This window comes from Lepisosteus platostomus, chromosome 5 (genome assembly GCF_059453375.1).
Source record: "Lepisosteus platostomus isolate fLepPlt1 chromosome 5, fLepPlt1.hap1, whole genome shotgun sequence".
Taxonomy (NCBI): domain Eukaryota; kingdom Metazoa; phylum Chordata; class Actinopteri; order Semionotiformes; family Lepisosteidae; genus Lepisosteus; species Lepisosteus platostomus.
The window spans coordinates 2,610,644-2,631,670 of NC_142615.1; the positions used below are offsets into that span (position 1 = coordinate 2,610,644).

The 21,027-nt window shown below is 61.9% G+C and overlaps 1 protein-coding gene across 2 annotated transcripts in view; it reads right to left on the reverse strand.

The window, feature by feature from the left end:
• Positions 1 to 4,864: 4,864 nt before the first annotated feature.
• Positions 4,865 to 21,027, reverse strand: part of dhx16 (DEAH (Asp-Glu-Ala-His) box polypeptide 16) — a 35,457-nt gene continuing 19,294 nt past the window's right edge. For both annotated transcript variants that reach the window (XM_088632032.1, XM_088632031.1), the window contains exons 16-21: positions 19,229 to 19,347; positions 10,868 to 10,935; positions 10,548 to 10,710; positions 8,807 to 8,968; positions 6,446 to 6,619; positions 4,865 to 5,547 (exon numbers count right to left, since the gene is read on the reverse strand). In XM_088632032.1, coding sequence (XP_088488158.1) covers positions 5,419 to 5,547; positions 6,446 to 6,619; positions 8,807 to 8,968; positions 10,548 to 10,710; positions 10,868 to 10,935; positions 19,229 to 19,347 — 815 coding nt within the window. In that variant the 3' untranslated portion in view covers positions 4,865 to 5,418. The remainder of the gene's footprint in view (positions 5,548 to 6,445; positions 6,620 to 8,806; positions 8,969 to 10,547; positions 10,711 to 10,867; positions 10,936 to 19,228; positions 19,348 to 21,027) is intronic.

The window sequence follows — 21,027 nt, forward strand, 5'->3', positions numbered from 1 at the left end:
GTAATCCATCTGAAGAGGACATCAGAACCAAGAGCAGCCGATAGCAACGTGCTGCGTATGTCCGATAGCAACGCCACCTCTTTGATGATACCGGGATCAGGAGCGGTGATATTGTACATTGATATCAGTAAAATGGCTGCTCTGAGTCCTGATGGCCTCTTCAAGCTGACTTCAAATCAAATGAGTTCCAGTAGGTTTATTCCTGCGTCGAAGAGAGAGGGAAAGAGACGCACCCTCTTTTCAGCCTGGAACGAACCTTTACCTGTTCCTTAAATTCAATGATGTCGACGTTCCCTCTTTCAGAACACTGGGATCAGGGACTGCCAACTGATCCGTTTGACTGATGTCAACACGAATATGTCCAATGTCAACGTCGCCTCTTCAGTAATACTGGAAACAGGGGGGTGTGGGCTAGGAGTCCCTGCTCTGTGAGGAGGTGCAGGAGGACTGATTTAAAGAGGCCACCGGGATTAAAAAGGACAGGAACATGAATGTTCCCGATATCAATATTACCCCTGCTGATATTAATATCACCCACAAGAACCCCATCTCGCACGCCGCCACCAAGTCTCATAACCTCTCGGGTTTTTTCTTCAAATCGTTTATTCGTTTTTAATAAAATAGCTTTACCTGTTTATTTTTTCCCCCCATACAACAGTGGCAATAATGCAGGAGGGACACAGGCTGCACACACACACACGAGCTCAAAACCAGTGGTTTCCCAGCCCTGGTTCACACATTTAATTTGTCTCAACGGCAACCCCTTCCGCGTCACAGAATAAAGTTTCCCTCAGGAGAGCAGTCTGATCCGCTCCAGGTGTGACAGTGCTGTCAGTCAGACTCCCAGTGCGCAGCAGTCTGATCCGCTCCAGGTGTGACAGTGCTGTCAGACTCCCAGTGCGCAGCAGTCTGATCCGCTCCAGGTGTGACAGTGCTGTCAGTCAGACTCCCAGTGCGCAGCAGTCTGATCCGCTCCAGGTGTGACAGTGCTGTCAGTCAGACTCCCAGTGTGCAGCAGTCTGATCCGCTCCAGGTGTGACAGTGCTGTCAGTCAGACTCCCAGTGCGCAGCAGTCTGATCCGCTCCAGGTGTGACAGTGCTGTCAGTCAGACTCCCAGTGCGCAGCAGTCTGATCCGCTCCAGGTGTGACAGTGCTGTCAGTCAGACTCCCAGTGCGCAGCAGTCTGATCCGCTCCAGGTGTGACAGTGCTGTCAGACTCCCAGTGCGCAGCAGTCTGATCCGCTCCAGGTGTGACAGTGCTGTCAGACTCCCAGTGCGCAGCAGTCTGATCCACTCCAGGTGTGACAGTGCTGTCAGACTCCCAGTGTCCAGCAGTCTGATCCGCTCCAGGTGTGACAGTGCTGTCAGTCAGACTCCCAGTGCGCAGCAGTCTGATCCGCTCCAGGTGTGACAGTGCTGTCAGACTCCCAGTGCGCAGCAGTCTGATCCGCTCCAGGTGTGACAGTGCTGTCAGTCAGACTCCCAGTGCGCAGCAGTCTGATCCGCTCCAGGTGTGACAGTGCTGTCAGTCAGACTCCCAGTGCGCAGCAGTCTGATCCGCTCCAGGTGTGACAGTGCAGCAGTCTGATCCGCTCCAGGTGTGACAGTGCTGTCAGACTCCCAGTGCGCAGCAGTCTGATCCGCTCCAGGTGTGACAGTGCTGTCAGACTCCCAGTGCGCAGCAGTCTGATCCGCTCCAGGTGTGACAGTGCTGTCAGTCAGACTCCCAGTGCGCAGCAGTCTGATCCGCTCCAGGTGTGACAGTGCTGTCAGTCAGACTCCCAGTGCGCAGCAGTCTGATCCGCTCCAGGTGTGACAGTGCTGTCAGACTCCCAGTGCGCAGCAGTCTGATCCGCTCCAGGTGTGACAGTGCTGTCAGACTCCCAGTGCGCAGCAGTCTGATCCACTCCAGGTGTGACAGTGCTGTCAGACTCCCAGTGTCCAGCAGTCTGATCCGCTCCAGGTGTGACAGTGCTGTCAGTCAGACTCCCAGTGCGCAGCAGTCTGATCCGCTCCAGGTGTGACAGTGCTGTCAGACTCCCAGTGCGCAGCAGTCTGATCCGCTCCAGGTGTGACAGTGCTGTCAGACTCCCAGTGCGCAGCAGTCTGATCCACTCCAGGTGTGACAGTGCTGTCAGACTCCCAGTGTCCAGCAGTCTGATCCGCTCCAGGTGTGACAGTGCTGTCAGTCAGACTCCCAGTGCGCAGCAGTCTGATCCGCTCCAGGTGTGACAGTGCTGTCAGACTCCCAGTGCGCAGCAGTCTGATCCGCTCCAGGTGTGACAGTGCTGTCAGTCAGACTCCCAGTGCGCAGCAGTCTGATCCGCTCCAGGTGTGACAGTGCTGTCAGTCAGACTCCCAGTGCGCAGCAGTCTGATCCGCTCCAGGTGTGACAGTGCAGCAGTCTGATCCGCTCCAGGTGTGACAGTGCTGTCAGACTCCCAGTGCGCAGCAGTCTGATCCGCTCCAGGTGTGACAGTGCTGTCAGTCAGACTCCCAGTGCGCAGCAGTCTGATCCGCTCCAGGTGTGACAGTGCTGTCAGTCAGACTCCCAGTGTGCAGCAGTCTGATCCGCTCCAGGTGTGACAGTGCTGTCAGTCAGACTCCCAGTGCGCAGCAGTCTGATCCTCTCCAGGTGTGACAGTGCTGTCAGTCAGACTCCCAGTGCGCAGCAGTCTGATCCGCTCCAGGTGTGACAGTGCTGTCAGTCAGACTCCCAGTGCGCAGCAGTCTGATCTGCTCCAGGTGTGACAGTGCTGTCAGTCAGACTCCCAGTGCGCAGCAGTCTGATCCGCTCCAGGTGTGACAGTGCTGTCAGTCAGACTCCCAGTGCGCAGCAGTCTGATCCGCTCCAGGTGTGACAGTGCTGTCAGACTCCCAGTGCGCAGCAGTCTGATCCGCTCCAGGTGTGACAGTGCTGTCAGTCAGACTCCCAGTGCGCAGCAGTCTGATCCGCTCCAGGTGTGACAGTGCTGTCAGTCAGACTCCCAGTGCGCAGCAGTCTGATCCGCTCCAGGTGTGACAGTGCTGTCAGTCAGACTCCCAGTGCGCAGCAGTCTGATCCGCTCCAGGTGTGACAGTGCTGTCAGTCAGACTCCCAGTGCGCAGCAGTCTGATCCGCTCCAGGTGTGACAGTGCTGTCAGTCAGACTCCCAGTGCGCAGCAGTCTGATCCACTCCAGGTGTGACAGTGCTGTCAGACTCCCAGTGCGCAGCAGTCTGATCCGCTCCAGGTGTGACAGTGCTGTCAGTCAGACTCCCAGTGCGCAGCAGTCTGATCCGCTCCAGGTGTGACAGTGCTGTCAGTCAGACTCCCAGTGCGCAGCAGTCTGATCCGCTCCAGGTGTGACAGTGCTGTCAGACTCCCAGTGCGCAGCAGTCTGATCCGCTCCAGGTGTGACAGTGCTGTCAGTCAGACTCCCAGTGCGCAGCAGTCTGATCCGCTCCAGGTGTGACAGTGCTGTCAGTCAGACTCCCAGTGCGCAGCAGTCTGATCCGCTCCAGGTGTGACAGTGCTGTCAGTCAGACTCCCAGTGCGCAGCAGTCTGATCCGCTCCAGGTGTGACAGTGCTGTCAGTCAGACTCCCAGTCTGCAGCAGTCTGATCCGCTCCAGGTGTGACAGTGCTGTCAGACTCCCAGTGCGCAGCAGTCTGATCCGCTCCAGGTGTGACAGTGCTGTCAGTCAGACTCCCAGTGCGCAGCAGTCTGATCCGCTCCAGGTGTGACAGTGTAGTCAGACTCCCAGTGCGCAGCAGTCTGATCCGCTCCAGGTGTGACAGTGCTGTCAGTCAGACTCCCAGTGCGCAGCAGTCTGATCCGCTCCAGGTGTGACAGTGCTGTCAGACTCCCAGTGCGCAGCAGACTGATCCGCTCCAGGTGTGACAGTGCTGTCAGTCAGACTCCCAGTGCGCAGCAGTCTGATCCGCTCCAGGTGTGACAGTGCAGCAGTCTGATCCGCTCCAGGTGTGACAGTGCTGTCAGACTCCCAGTGTGCAGCAGTCTGATCCGCTCCAGGTGTGACAGTGCTGTCAGACTCCCAGTGCGCAGCAGTCTGATCCGCTCCAGGTGTGACAGTGCTGTCAGTCAGACTCCCAGTGCGCAGCAGTCTGATCCGCTCCAGGTGTGACAGTGCTGTCAGTCAGACTCCCAGTGCGCAGCAGTCTGATCCGCTCCAGGTGTGACAGTGCTGTCAGACTCCCAGTGCGCAGCAGTCTGATCCGCTCCAGGTGTGACAGTGCTGTCAGTCAGACTAGCAGTGAACAGCAGTCTGATCCACTTCATTATGACAGTATTTCCTACCGAGAGAATCCCACAATGAAGAGTAACCCCACCTGGGAGACGCACAGCGATCGTTCTGCACCAGTAACCCCACCTGGGAGACGCACAGCGATCGTTCTGAAACCAGTAACCCCACCTGGGAGACGCACAGCGATCGTTCTGAAACCAGTAACCCCACCTGGGAGACGCACGGCGATCGTCCTGCACCAGTAACCCCACCTGGGAGACGCACAGTGATCATTCTGCAACCAGTAACCCCACCTGGGAGACGCACAGCGATCGTTCTGCAACCAGTAACCCCACCTGGGAGACGCACAGCGATCGTTCTGAAACCAGTAACCCCACCTGGGAGACGCACGGCGATCGTCCTGCACCAGTAACCCCACCTGGGAGACGCACAGTGATCATTCTGCAACCAGTAACCCCACCTGGGAGACGCACAGCGATCGTTCTGCAACCAGTAACCCCACCTGGGAGACGCACAGCGATCGTTCTGAAACCAGTAACCCCACCTGGGAGACGCACAGCGATCGTCCTGCACCAGCTCATCAGGGGGAGGGGAGAGAGACCGCAGCACCAGGCGAATCAAGGTGGAGCTTTAGAAAAGGTTTATTAAAAAGGAACAGAAAAACGCTGCTGTCACCCGCCAGCAGGAACCTGCGAAATAACTCGACCCGCACGTCCCTGGGGGGCAGGACAGCCACATCATCGCTTTCTCACATATCAGACATCGGGGGGGAGACAACAAGGAAAGGCCGCCCTCTGGTGGTGAAACCCCCACCCCCCCCCCCCCGTACCAGCAGCAGGTCAGAAACGATGATTAAAACTAGAAAACGGCTCAACTCCGCATTACAGTCTTGGCCGGCCGCAGAAAAGGCTTTTATTGTCCGTCTCTCCCTCTCTCCGGCGGAGCCCCGATCCCGATGTCGGACGGAGCAGGACGACCAGAACAAAAGAGAGAGAAAGGAGTCCAACTACGAGGTACAGGACAACTCCCCGCCGCCAGTCCTGTGTGTGGGTGTGGACTCCCGCGCTTCCGGAGAAAGAGGCCCCCCCGTACCCCCCAGTAAGCCCCTCCGGAGGCCCGGTCAGTCTCGGTGTCCGGTGTGCGAGAGAGAGAGAGAGAGAGAGAGCGCTGCTCAGCCCAGCTCGTCCCTCGTCTTCCCCTGCTGCCGGGGCATCTTCTTGCTGGCGCTGTCCTCCAGCTCCTTGGACTTGTAGTAGTGGGGCGCCACCTCCAGCAGCCAGGAGCTGTCGATCTCGACCACCTGCGCAGGGGGAGAGGGCCCGAGTGAGGACAGAGCCCGCCCGCCCGCGCCTGCCTGGCACTGTCTGCAGTCACGCCAATACAGACACGGGCGGGGGGAGAGAGAGACAGGCAAGCACAGACACCCATACAGACACGGGCGGGGGGAGAGAGAGAGGCAAGCACACACACACAGACACCCATACAGACACGGGCAGAGAGAGAGAGAGACAGACAAGCACAGACACACACACACACACACACACACACACACACACACACACACACGGGCAGAGAGAGAGACAGACAAGCACACAGACACACAGACACACAGACACACAGACACAGAGACACAGAGACACAGAGACACAGAGACACACAGACACAGAGACACAGAGACACAGAGACACAGAGACACAGAGACACAGAGACACACAGACACACAGACACACAGACACACAGACACAGAGACACAGAGACACAGAGACACACAGACACAGAGACACAGAGACACAGAGACACAGAGACACACAGACACACAGACACACAGACACACAGACACACAGACACACAGACACACAGACACACAGACACAGAGACACAGACACACAGACACACAGACACAGAGACACAGAGACACAGAGACACACAGACACACAGACACAGAGACACAGAGACACAGAGACACAGAGACACACAGACACACAGACACACAGACACACAGACAGACAGACACACAGACACACACACGGGCAGAGAGAGAGACAGACAAGCACACATACACACGGGCAGAGAGAGAGACACAGAGAGACATAGAGAGACATAGAGAGCCGCAGACACACGCAGACACACGCAGACACACGCAGACACACGCAGAGAGACACACGCAGAGAGACACGCAGAGACGGACGGACGGGTACCTGTCTCATGAACTCCTTGGTGGTGAAGACCAGCTCGTGATAGATGAGCCAGCGGGGCTGCTCCTCGAACAGCGAGCTGTTGGGGTGGACGTAGACCGTCTGCTGGTGCTTCACCGTCCTGTACCCCGACTTACTGAGGCGAGCAGTGTGGTAGAAGAACCCAGCCGTCACAGCCTGAGGGAGACAGAGGGGTTCACACTGACTGGACACCCCAGGACATGAACACTGCACTGAGAGAGAGAGAGGGGGGTTCACACACACACACTGACTGGACACTCCAGTACATGAACACTGCACTGAGAGAGAGAGGGGTTCATACACACACACTGACTGGACACTCCAGTACATGAACACTGCACTGAGAGAGAGAGGGGTTCATACAGACACACTGACTGGACACTCCAGTACATGAACACTGCACTGAGAGAGAGAGGGGTTCATACACACACACTGACTGGACACTCCAGTACATGAACACTGCACTGAGAGAGAGAGGGGTTCATACAGACACACTGACTGGACACTCCAGTACATGAACACTGCACTGAGAGAGAGAGGGGTTCATACACACACACTGACTGGACACTCCAGTACATGAACACTGCACTGAGAGAGAGAGGGGTTCATACACACACACTGACTGGACACTCCAGTACATGAACACTGCACTGAGAGAGAGAGGGGTTCATACAGACACACTGACTGGACACTCCAGTACATGAACACTGCACTGAGAGAGAGAGGGGTTCATACACACACACTGACTGGACACTCCAGTACATGAACACTGCACTGAGAGAGAGAGGGGTTCACACAGACACACTGACTGGACACTCCAGTACACGAACACTGCACTGAGAGAGAGAGGGGTTCACACACACACACACTGACTGGACACTCCAGTACATGAACACTGCACTGAGAGAGAGAGGGGCTCACACACACACACACTGACTGGACACTCCAGTACATGAACACTGCACTGAGAGAGAGAGAGGGGTTCATACAGACACACTGACTGGACACTCCAGTACATGAACACTGCACTGAGAGAGAGAGGGGTTCACACAGACACACTGACTGGACACTCCAGTACACGAACACTGCACTGAGAGAGAGAGGGGTTCACACACACACACACTGACTGGACACTCCAGTACATGAACACTGCACTGAGAGAGAGAGGGGTTCACACACACACACTGACTGGACACTCCAGTACATGAACACTGCACTGAGAGAGTTGGTTCACACAGACACACTGACTGGACACTCCAGTACATGAACACTGCACTGAGAGAGAGAGGGGTTCATACACACACACTGACTGGACACTCCAGTACATGAACACTGCACTGAGAGAGAGAGGGGTTCACACAGACACACTGACTGGACACTCCAGTACATGAACACTGCACTGAGAGAGAGAGGGGTTCATACACACACACTGACTGGACACTCCAGTACATGAACACTGCACTGAGAGAGAGAGGGGTTCATACACACACACTGACTGGACACTCCAGTACATGAACACTGCACTGAGAGAGAGAGGGGTTCACACAGACACACTGACTGGACACCCCAGTACATGAACACTGCACTGAGAGAGAGAGGGGTTCATACACACACACTGACTGGACACCCCAGTACATGAACACTGCACTGAGAGAGAGAGGGGTTCATACAGACTCACTGACTGGACACTCCAGGACATGAACACTGCACTGAGAGAGAGAGGGGTTCATACAGACACACTGACTGGACACTCCAGTACATGAACACTGCACTGAGAGAGAGAGGGGTTCATACAGACTCACTGACTGGACACTCCAGGACATGAACACTGCACTGAGAGAGAGAGGGGTTCATACAGACACACTGACTGGACACTCCAGGACATGAACACTGCACTGAGAGAGAGAGGGGTTCATACAGACACACTGACTGGACACTCCAGGACATGAACACTGCACTGAGAGAGAGAGGGGTTCATACAGACACACTGACTGGACACTCCAGTACATGAACACTGCACTGAGAGAGAGAGGGGTTCATACAGACACACTGACTGGACACTCCAGTACATGAACACTGCACTGAGAGAGAGAGAGAGGGGTTCATACAGACACACTGACTGGACACTCCAGGACATGAACACTGCACTGAGAGAGAGAGGGGTTCACACAGACACACTGACTGGACACTCCAGTACATGAACACTGCACTGAGAGAGAGAGGGGTTCATACACACACACTGACTGGACACTCCAGTACATGAACACTGCACTGAGAGAGAGAGGGGTTCATACACACACCCTGACTGGACACCGAGAGAGAGTGAGAGGAGGGGGGACAGACCTTGCGCACAGGGACAGTGTCCCCCTGGCAGCTGGTCAGCTCGATCTCGATCCTCTCCATCAGCCCCTCCAGCTGCTCGCGCACGTCCCTGGCCCTCTTCATCGAGCGGAACTGGATGAAGTTCTCGTAGCACCACTGAGTCGAGTAGCCACTCTCCACCCACTGCGGTATCGACACGCGACCGATATACGGGTCAGCACACAGACCGAGCACAGTCCGAGCCACAGCCCCAGTACCAAGGCAACTGCTGTACGGCTGTTATCATCATCCATCACCAATCAATCAATTTCAATCACCATCCATCACTAATCAATCAATTTCAATCACCATCAATCACCCATCAATCACCATCCATCACCAAACAATCAATTTCAATCACCATCCATCACCCATCAATCACCAATCAATCAGCTTCAATCACCATCCATCACCAACCACCTTCAATCAACAATCAATCACCATCCATCACCAATCAATCACCATTAATCACCAATCAATCAGCTTCAATCAACAATCACCATTAATAACCAATCAATCACCCATCAGTCACCATCCATCACTCAACAATCACCATCAATCACCAACCAGACACCATCCATCACCCATCAATCACCACCAGCTACCATGTCAATCACCAATCAATCCTATCAATTACCCATCAACCACCTCCAAACATCATGTCAATCAGCAATCAATCACATCCATCACCAATCAATCAACATCCATCACCAATCAATTACTTCCAATCACTACCAACCACCTACCTATCACATCAAACACCAATCAATCACCATTCACCACCAATCGCCATCCTTCACCAATCCGTATTTATCACTGAGTAATAAGCATCAATCACTAGCCAATCACCAATCAATCCTCACCAATTACCAAGTCATCACTTCCAATCACCACAATCACATCATTCATTCATCATGCACACACACACTCACACCCTGGACAGGACACCAGTCCATCACAGGACACACACACACACTCACACACCCTGGACAGGACACCAGTCCATCACAGGACACACACACACACACACTCACACACCCTGGACAGGACACCAGTCCATCACAGGACACACACACACTCACACACCCTGGACAGGACACCAGTCCATCACAGGACACACACACACACCCTGGACAGGACACCAGTCCATCACAGGACACACACTCACACTCACACTCACACTCACACTCACACTCACACTCACACTCACACACCCTGGACAGGACACCAGTCCATCACAGGACACACACACACTCACACACCCTGGACAGGACACCAGTCCATCACAGGACACACACACACACCCTGGACAGGACACCAGTCCATCAAAGGACACACACACACACACACACACACACACACACACACACACACACACACACACACCCTGGACAGGACACCAGTCCATCACAGGACACACACACACTCACACACCCTGGACAGGACACCAGTCCATCACAGGACACACACACACACTCACACACCCTGGACAGGACACCAGTCCATCACAGGACACACACACACACACACACACTCACCCTGGACAGGACACCAGTCCATCACAGGACACACACACACACACACACACACTCACCCTGGACAGCACACCAGTCCATCACAGGACACACACACACACACCCTGGACAGGACACCAGTCCATCACAGGACACACACACACACACACACACACACACACACACACACACAAGAAGCCGGACCAGACCTGGTTGTAGACGTTGAGCAGGACCAGGTGGTCTCCGCCCGGCACCACGAAGTTCATCCGGGCGTTGTCGGCGTGGACCACCTTGTCCTTGGGCCGGTAGAAAATGGAGTTGTTGACCGAGAGCATGGCGGCGATGGCCAGGATCTCCTCCGAGCACTTGTACCTGAGAGAGAGGAGACAGGAGAGAGGAGAGGACAGAGAGAGGAGAGAGGAGAGAGGAGAGGAGAGAAGAGACAGATAAGAGAGGAGACAGCTGTCCAAGCATGTGTTTAGTCGCACACACACACACTCTCTCACACAGAGGGACAGGGGATACTCACTGCTCCGAGGCCAGGATCATCTTGGACAGCATGGGGTCCACAGGCAGCTCAGCCATCCTGCGGCCCAGCTGTGGGGGAGCGGAGAGGACCAGTGAGGCGCTGAGGCTGGAGGGGAACACTCCCCCTTCCTGCACCTGCCCCATCCTTCCCTACATCACCCTGCACCTGCCCCACCCCTCCCTGCACCTGCCCCATCCTTCCCTACATCACCCTGCACCTGCCCCACCCCTCCCTGCACCTGCCCCATCCTTCCCTACATCACCCTGCACCTGTCACCCTCCCTGCACCTGCCCCACCCCTCCCTGCATCACCCTGCACCTGCCCCACCCCTCCCTGCACCTGCCCCATCCTTCCCTACATCACCCTGCACCTGCCCCACCCCTCCCTGCACCTGCCCCATCCTTCCCTACATCACCCTGCACCTGCCCCACCCCTCCCTGCACCTGCCCCATCCTTCCCTACATCACCCTGCACCTGCCCCACCCCTCCCTGCACCTGCCCCATCCTTCCCTACATCACCCTGCACCTGCCCCACCCCTCCCTGCACCTGCCCCATCCTTCCCTACATCACCCTGCACCTGCCCCACCCCTCCCTGCACCTGCCCCACCCCTCCCTACATCACCCTGCACCGGCCCCACCCCTCCCTGCACCTGCCCCACCCCTCCCTACATCACCCTGCACCTGCCCCACCCCTCCCTGCACCTGCCCCACCCCTCCCTACATCACCCTGCACCGGCCCCACCCCTCCCTGCACCTGCCCCATCCTTCCCTACATCACCCTGCACCTGCCCCACCCCTCCCTGCACCTGCCCCATCCTTCCCTACATCACCCTGCACCTGCCCCACCCCTCCCTGCACCTGCCCCATCCTTCCCTACATCACCCTGCACCTGCCCCACCCCTCCCTGCACCTGCCCCATCCTTCCCTACATCACCCTGCACCGGCCCCACCCCTCCCTGCACCTGCCCCACCCCTCCCTACATCACCCTGCACCTGCCCCACCCCTCCCTGCACCTGCCCCATCCTTCCCTACATCACCCTGCACCTGCCCCATCCTTCCCTACATCACCCTGCACCTGCCCCACCCCTCCCTGCACCTGCCCCACCCCTCCCTACATCACCCTGCACCTGCCCCACCCCTCCCTGCACCTGCCCCATCCTTCCCTACATCACCCTGCACCTGCCCCACCCCTCCCTGCACCTGCCCCACCCCTCCCTACATCACCCTGCACCTGCCCCACCCCTCCCTGCACCTGCCCCATCCTTCCCTACATCACCCTGCACCTGCCCCACCCCTCCCTGCACCTGCCCCACCCCTCCCTGCACCTGCCCCACCCCTCCCTACATCACCCTGCACCTGCCCCACCCCTCCCTGCACCTGCCCCATCCTTCCCTACATCACCCTGCACCTGCCCCACCCCTCCCTGCACCTGCCCCATCCTTCCCTACATCACCCTGCACCTGCCCCACCCCTCCCTGCACCTGCCCCACCCCTCCCTGCACCTGCCCCATCCTTCCCTACATCACCCTGCACCTGCCCCACCCCTCCCTGCACCTGCCCCATCCTTCCCTACATCACCCTGCACCTGCCCCACCCCTCCCTGCACCTGCCCCACCCCTCCCTGCATCACCCTGCACCTGCCCCACCCCTTCCTGCACCTGCCCCATCCTTCCCTACATCACCCTGCACCGGCCCCACCCCTCCCTGCACCTGCCCCATCCTTCCCTACATCACCCTGCACCTGCCCCACCCCTCCCTGCACCTGCCCCACCCCTCCCTACATCACCCTGCACCTGCCCCACCCCTTCCTGCACCTGCCCCATCCTTCCCTACATCACCCTGCACCTGCCCCACCCCTCCCTGCACCTGCCCCACCCCTCCCTACATCACCCTGCACCTGCCCCACCCCTTCCTGCACCTGCCCCATCCTTCCCTACATCACCCTGCACCTGTCACCCTCCCTGCACCGGCCCCACCCCTCCCTGCATCACCCTGCACCTGCCCCACCCCTCCCTGCACCTGCCCCATCCTTCCCTACATCACCCTGCACCTGCCCCACCCCTTCCTGCACCTGCCCCATCCTTCCCTACATCACCCTGCACCTGCCCCACCCCTCCCTGCACCTGCCCCACCCCTCCCTACATCACCCTGCACCGGCCCCACCCCTCCCTACACCTGCCCCATCCTTCCCTACATCACCCTGCACCTGCCCCACCCCTCCCTGCACCTGCCCCACCCCTCCCTACATCACCCTGCACCTGCCCCACCCCTCCCTGCACCTGCCCCACCCCTCCCTACATCACCCTGCACCGGCCCCACCCCTCCCTGCACCTGCCCCATCCTTCCCTACATCACCCTGCACCTGCCCCACCCCTCCCTGCACCTGCCCCATCCTTCCCTACATCACCCTGCACCTGCCCCACCCCTCCCTGCACCTGCCCCATCCTTCCCTACATCACCCTGCACCTGCCCCACCCCTCCCTGCACCTGCCCCATCCTTCCCTACATCACCCTGCACCTGCCCCACCCCTCCCTGCACCTGCCCCATCCTTCCCTACATCACCCTGCACCTGCCCCACCCCTCCCTGCACCTGCCCCACCCCTCCCTACATCACCCTGCACCTGCCCCACCCCTCCCTGCACCTGCCCCACCCCTCCCTACATCACCCTGCACCGGCCCCACCCCTCCCTGCACCTGCCCCATCCTTCCCTACATCACCCTGCACCTGCCCCACCCCTCCCTGCACCTGCCCCATCCTTCCCTACATCACCCTGCACCTGCCCCACCCCTCCCTGCACCTGCCCCATCCTTCCCTACATCACCCTGCACCTGCCCCACCCCTCCCTGCACCTGCCCCACCCCTCCCTACATCACCCTGCACCTGCCCCACCCCTCCCTGCACCTGCCCCACCCCTCCCTACATCACCCTGCACCGGCCCCACCCCTCCCTGCACCTGCCCCATCCTTCCCTACATCACCCTGCACCTGCCCCACCCCTCCCTGCACCTGCCCCATCCTTCCCTACATCACCCTGCACCTGCCCCACCCCTCCCTGCACCTGCCCCATCCTTCCCTACATCACCCTGCACCTGCCCCACCCCTCCCTGCACCTGCCCCATCCTTCCCTACATCACCCTGCACCTGCCCCACCCCTCCCTGCACCTGCCCCATCCTTCCCTACATCACCCTGCACCTGCCCCACCCCTCCCTGCACCTGCCCCATCCTTCCCTACATCACCCTGCACCTGCCCCACCCCTCCCTGCACCTGCCCCATCCTTCCCTACATCACCCTGCACCTGCCCCACCCCTCCCTGCACCTGCCCCATCCTTCCCTACATCACCCTGCACCTGCCCCACCCCTCCCTGCACCTGCCCCATCCTTCCCTACATCACCCTGCACCTGCCCCACCCCTCCCTGCACCTGCCCCACCCCTCCCTACATCACCCTGCACCTGCCCCACCCCTCCCTGCACCTGCCCCACCCCTCCCTACATCACCCTGCACCGGCCCCACCCCTCCCTGCACCTGCCCCATCCTTCCCTACATCACCCTGCACCGGCCCCACCCCTCCCTGCACCTGCCCCACCCCTCCCTACATCACCCTGCACCTGCCCCACCCCTCCCTGCACCTGCCCCATCCTTCCCTACATCACCCTGCACCTGCCCCACCCCTCCCTGCACCTGCCCCACCCCTCCCTACATCACCCTGCACCGGCCCCACCCCTCCCTGCACCTGCCCCATCCTTCCCTACATCACCCTGCACCTGCCCCACCCCTCCCTGCACCTGCCCCACCCCTCCCTGCATCACCCTGCACCTGCCCCACCCCTTCCTGCACCTGCCCCATCCTTCCCTACATCACCCTGCACCTGCCCCACCCCTCCCTGCACCTGCCCCACCCCTCCCTACATCACCCTGCACCTGCCCCACCCCTTCCTGCACCTGCCCCATCCTTCCCTACATCACCCTGCACCTGCCCCACCCCTCCCTGCACCTGCCCCACCCCTCCCTACATCACCCTGCACCTGCCCCACCCCTTCCTGCACCTGCCCCATCCTTCCCTACATCACCCTGCACCGGCCCCACCCCTCCCTGCACCTGCCCCATCCTTCCCTACATCACCCTGCACCTGCCCCACCCCTCCCTGCACCTGCCCCACCCCTCCCTACATCACCCTGCACCGGCCCCACCCCTCCCTGCACCTGCCCCATCCTTCCCTACATCACCCTGCACCTGCCCCACCCCTCCCTGCACCTGCCCCACCCCTCCCTACATCACCCTGCACCTGCCCCACCCCTCCCTGCACCTGCCCCACCCCTCCCTACATCACCCTGCACCGGCCCCACCCCTTCCTGCACCTGCCCCATCCTTCCCTACATCACCCTGCACCTGCCCCACCCCTCCCTGCACCTGCCCCATCCTTCCCTACATCACCCTGCACCTGCCCCACCCCTCCCTGCACCTGCCCCATCCTTCCCTACATCACCCTGCACCGGCCCCACCCCTCCCTGCACCTGCCCCATCCTTCCCTACATCACCCTGCACCTGCCCCACCCCTCCCTGCACCTGCCCCATCCTTCCCTACATCACCCTGCACCTGCCCCACCCCTCCCTGCACCTGCCCCATCCTTCCCTACATCACCCTGCACCTGCCCCACCCCTCCCTGCACCTGCCCCATCCTTCCCTACATCACCCTGCACCGGCCCCACCCCTCCCTGCACCTGCCCCATCCTTCCCTACATCACCCTGCACCTGCCCCACCCCTCCCTGCACCTGCCCCATCCTTCCCTACATCACCCTGCACCTGCCCCACCCCTCCCTGCACCTGCCCCATCCTTCCCTACATCACCCTGCACCGGCCCCACCCCTCCCTGCACCTGCCCCATCCTTCCCTACATCACCCTGCACCTGCCCCACCCCTCCCTGCACCTGCCCCACCCCTCCCTACATCACCCTGCACCGGCCCCACCCCTCCCTGCACCTGCCCCACCCCTCCCTGCACCTGCCCCATCCTTCCCTACATCACCCTGCACCGGCCCCACCCCTCCCTGCACCTGCCCCATCCTTCCCTACATCACCCTGCACCTGCCCCACCCCTCCCTGCACCTGCCCCACCCCTCCCTACATCACCCTGCACCTGCCCCACCCCTCCCTGCACCTGCCCCATCCTTCCCTACATCACCCTGCACCTGCCCCACCCCTCCCTGCACCTGCCCCACCCCTCCCTACATCACCCTGCACCTGCCCCACCCCTCCCTGCACCTGCCCCATCCTTCCCTACATCACCCTGCACCTGCCCCACCCCTCCCTGCACCTGCCCCATCCTTCCCTACATCACCCTGCACCTGCCCCACCCCTCCCTGCACCTGCCCCATCCTTCCCTACATCACCCTGCACCTGCCCCACCCCTCCCTGCACCTGCCCCACCCCTCCCTGCACCACCCTGCACCTGTCACACCCCTCCCTGCACCTGCCCCATCCTTCCCTACATCACCCTGCACCTGCCCCACCCCTCCCTGCACCTGCCCCATCCTTCCCTACATCACCCTGCACCTGCCCCACCCCTCCCTGCACCTGCCCCATCCTTCCCTACATCACCCTGCACCTGCCCCACCCCTCCCTGCACCGGCCCCACCCCTCCCTGCATCACCCTGCACCTGCCCCACCCCTCCCTACATCACCCTGCACCTGCCCCACCCCTCCCTGCATCACCCTGCACCTGCCCCACCCCTCCCTGCACCTGCCCCATCCTTCCCTACATCACCCTGCACCTGCCCCACCCCTCCCTGCACCTGCCCCATCCTTCCCTACATCACCCTGCACCTGCCCCACCCCTCCCTACATCACCCTGCACCTGCCCCACCCCTCCCTGCACCTGCCCCATCCTTCCCTACATCACCCTGCACCTGCCCCACCCCTCCCTGCACCTGCCCCATCCTTCCCTACATCACCCTGCACCTGTCACCCTCCCTGCACCTGCCCCACCCCTCCCTGCATCACCCTGCACCTGCCCCACCCCTCCCTGCACCTGCCCCATCCTTCCCTACATCACCCTGCACCTGCCCCACCCCTCCCTACATCACCCTGCACCTGTCACCCTCCCTGCACCTGCCCCACCCCTCCCTGCACCTGCCCCATCCTTCCCTACATCACCCTGCACCTGCCCCACCCCTCCCTGCACCTGCCCCATCCTTCCCTACATCACCCTGCACCTGCCCCACCCCTCCCTGCACCTGCCCCACCCCTCCCTACATCACCCTGCACCTGCCCCACCCCTCCCTGCACCTGCCCCACCCCTCCCTACATCACCCTGCACCTGCCCCACCCCTCCCTGCACCTGCCCCATCCTTCCCTACATCACCCTGCACCTGCCCCACCCCTCCCTGCACCTGCCCCATCCTTCCCTACATCACCCTGCACCTGCCCCACCCCTCCCTGCACCTGCCCCATCCTTCCCTACATCACCCTGCACCTGTCACCCTCCCTGCACCTGCCCCACCCCTCCCTACATCACCCTGCACCTGCCCCACCCCTCCCTGCACCTGCCCCACCCCTCCCTACATCACCCTGCACCTGCCCCACCCCTCCCTGCACCTGCCCCATCCTTCCCTACATCACCCTGCACCTGCCCCACCCCTCCCTGCACCTGCCCCATCCTTCCCTACATCACCCTGCACCTGCCCCACCCCTCCCTGCACCTGCCCCACCCCTCCCTACATCACCCTGCACCTGCCCCACCCCTCCCTGCACCTGCCCCACCCCTCCCTGCATCACCCTGCACCTGCCCCACCCCTCCCTGCACCTGCCCCATCCTTCCCTACATCACCCTGCACCTGCCCCACCCCTCCCTGCACCTGCCCCATCCTTCCCTACATCACCCTGCACCTGTCACCCTCCCTGCACCTGCCCCACCCCTCCCTGCATCACCCTGCACCTGCCCCACCCCTCCCTGCACCTGCCCCATCCTTCCCTACATCACCCTGCACCTGCCCCACCCCTCCCTGCACCTGCCTCACCCCTCCCTGCATCACCCTGCACCTGCCCCACCCCTCCCTGCACCTGCCCCACCCCTCCCTACATCACCCTGCACCTGCCCCACCCCTCCCTGCACCTGCCCCATCCTTCCCTACATCACCCTGCACCTGCCCCACCCCTCCCTGCACCTGCCCCATCCTTCCCTACATCACCCTGCACCTGCCCCACCCCTCCCTGCACCTGCCCCATCCTTCCCTACATCACCCTGCACCTGCCCCACCCCTCCCTGCACCTGCCCCACCCCTCCCTACATCACCCTGCACCTGCCCCACCCCTCCCTGCACCTGCCCCACCCCTCCCTGCATCACCCTGCACCGGCCCCACCCCTCCCTGCACCTGCCCCACCCCTCCCTACACCTGCCCCATCCTTCCCTACATCACCCTGCACCTGCCCCACCCCTCCCTGCACCTGCCCCACCCCTCCCTACATCACCCTGCACCTGCCCCACCCCTCCCTGCACCTGCCCCATCCTTCCCTACATCACCCTGCACCTGCCCCACCCCTCCCTGCACCTGCCCCATCCTTCCCTACATCACCCTGCACCTGCCCCACCCCTCCCTGCACCTGCCCCACCCCTCCCTACATCACCCTGCACCTGCCCCACCCCTCCCTGCACCTGCCCCATCCTTCCCTACATCACCCTGCACCTGCCCCACCCCTCCCTGCACCTGCCCCATCCTTCCCTACATCACCCTGCACCTGCCCCACCCCTCCCTGCACCTGCCCCACCCCTCCCTACATCACCCTGCACCTGCCCCACCCCTCCCTGCACCTGCCCCACCCCTCCCTGCACCACCCTGCACCTGTCACCCTCCCTGCACCTGCCCCACCCCTCCCTGCATCACCCTGCACCTGTCACACCCCTCCCTGCACCTGCCCCATCCTTCCCTACATCACCCTGCACCTGCCCCACCCCTCCCTGCATCACCCTGCACCGGCCCCACCCCTCCCTGCATCACCCTGCACCGGCCCCACCCCTCCCTGCACCTGCCCCATCCTTCCCTACATCACCCTGCACCTGCCCCACCCCTCCCTGCACCTGCCCCATCCTTCCCTACATCACCCTGCACCTGCCCCACCCCTCCCTGCACCTGCCCCATCCTTCCCTACATCACCCTGCACCGGCCCCACCCCTCCCTGCATCACCCTGCACCTGTCACACCCCTCCCTGCATCACCCTACACTGGCCCCCCCTGCATCACCTTGTACCTGCCCCACCCCTCCCTGCTTCACCCTACACTGGCCCCCCCTGCATCACCCTGCTTCACCCTACACTGGCCCCCCCTGCATCACCCTGCTTCACCCTCCCTGGCCCCTGTACCTTGGTGAGCTCTCCCCTGTGGTTCAGGGCCCCCAGCGCGTACAGCTGCTCCAGAGCCAGGACCAGCGTCTCGTGGGGAGGAGGGTCCATGAAGTCAAAGTGGATCAGATCATTGATGCCTGAGAGAGAGAGAGAGAGAGACCGAAGGTCACCCCCACCGCCAGCCCCGCGCGTGACGCAACTGAGCACCACCGTCTCTGCCCTCTGACACACACACGCCCACGGCCCCTCTCCCTCTGACACTCCCACGCCCCGCCCCCTCTCCCTCTGACACTCCCACGCCCCGCCCCCTCTCCCTCTGACACTCCCACGCCCCGCCCCCTCTGACACTCCCACGCCCCGCCCCCTCTCCCTCTGACACTCCCACGCCCCGCCCCCTCTCCCTCTGACACACACACGCCCACGGCCCCTCTCCCTCTGACACTCCCACGCTCCGCCCCCTCTCCCTCTGACACTCCCACGGCCCCCTCTCCCTCTGACACTCCCATTACCCCGCCCACCCCCTCTGACACTCCCACGCCCCGCCCCCTCTCCCTCTGACACTCCCACGCCCCGCCCCCTCTCCCTCTGACACTCCCACGCCCCGCCCCCTCTCCCTCTGACACTCCCACGGCCCGCCCCCTCTCCCTCTGACACTCCCACGCCCCGCCCCCTCTCCCTCTGACACTCCCACGGCCCCCTCTCCCTCTGACACTCCCACGCCCCGCCCCCTCTCCCTCTGACACTCCCACGGCCCGCCCCCTCTCCCTCTGACACTCCCACGGCCCGCCCCCTCTCCCTCTGACACTCCCACGCCCCGCCCCCTCTCCCTCTGACACTCCCACGGCCCCCTCTCCCTCTGACACTCCCACGCCCCGCCCCCTCTCCCTCTGACACTCCCACACCCCCTCTCCCTCTGACACTCCCACGCCCCGCCCCCTCTCCCTCTGACACTCCCACGCCCCGCCCCCTCTCCCTCTGACACTCCCACGGCCCGCCCCCTCTCCCTCTGACACTCCCACGCCCCGCCCCCTCTCCCTCTGACACTCCCACGCCCCGCCCCCTCTCCCTCTGACACTCCCACGCCCCGCCCCCTCTCCCTCTGACACTCCCATTACCCCTCCCCCTCTCCCTCTGACACTCCCACACCCCGCCCCCTCTCCCTCTGACACTCCCACGGCCCCCTCTCCCTCTGACACTCCCACACCTCGCCCCCTCTCCCCCTGACACTCCCACGCCCCGCCCCCTCTCCCCCTGACACTCCCACCCTCTCCCTCTGACACTCCCATTACCCCACCCCCTCTCCCTCTGACACTCCCACGCCCCGCCCCCTCTCCCTCTGACACTCCCATGCCCCGCCCCCTCCCTCTGACACTCCCACGCCCCGCCCCCCCTCCCTCTGACACTCCCACGCCCCGCCCCCTCTCCCTCTGACACTCCCACACCTCGCCCCCTCTCCCTCTGACACTCCCACACCTCGCCCCCTCTCCCTCTGACACTCCCATTACCCCGTCCGCCCCCTCTGACACTCCCATGCCCCGCCCCCCTCTCCCTCTGACACTCCCACGCCCCGCCCCCTCTCCCTCTGACACTCCCACGCCCCGCCCCCTCTCCCCCTGACACTCCCACGCCCCGCCCCCTCTCCCTCTGACACTCCCACGCCCCGCCCCCTCTCCCCCTGACACTCCCACGCCCCGCCCCCTCTCCCTCTGACACTCCCACACCCCGCCCCCTCTCCCCCTGACACTCCCACACCCCGCCCCCTCTGACACTCCCCCGCCCCCTCTCCCTCTGACACTCCCATGCCCCGCCCCCACGTG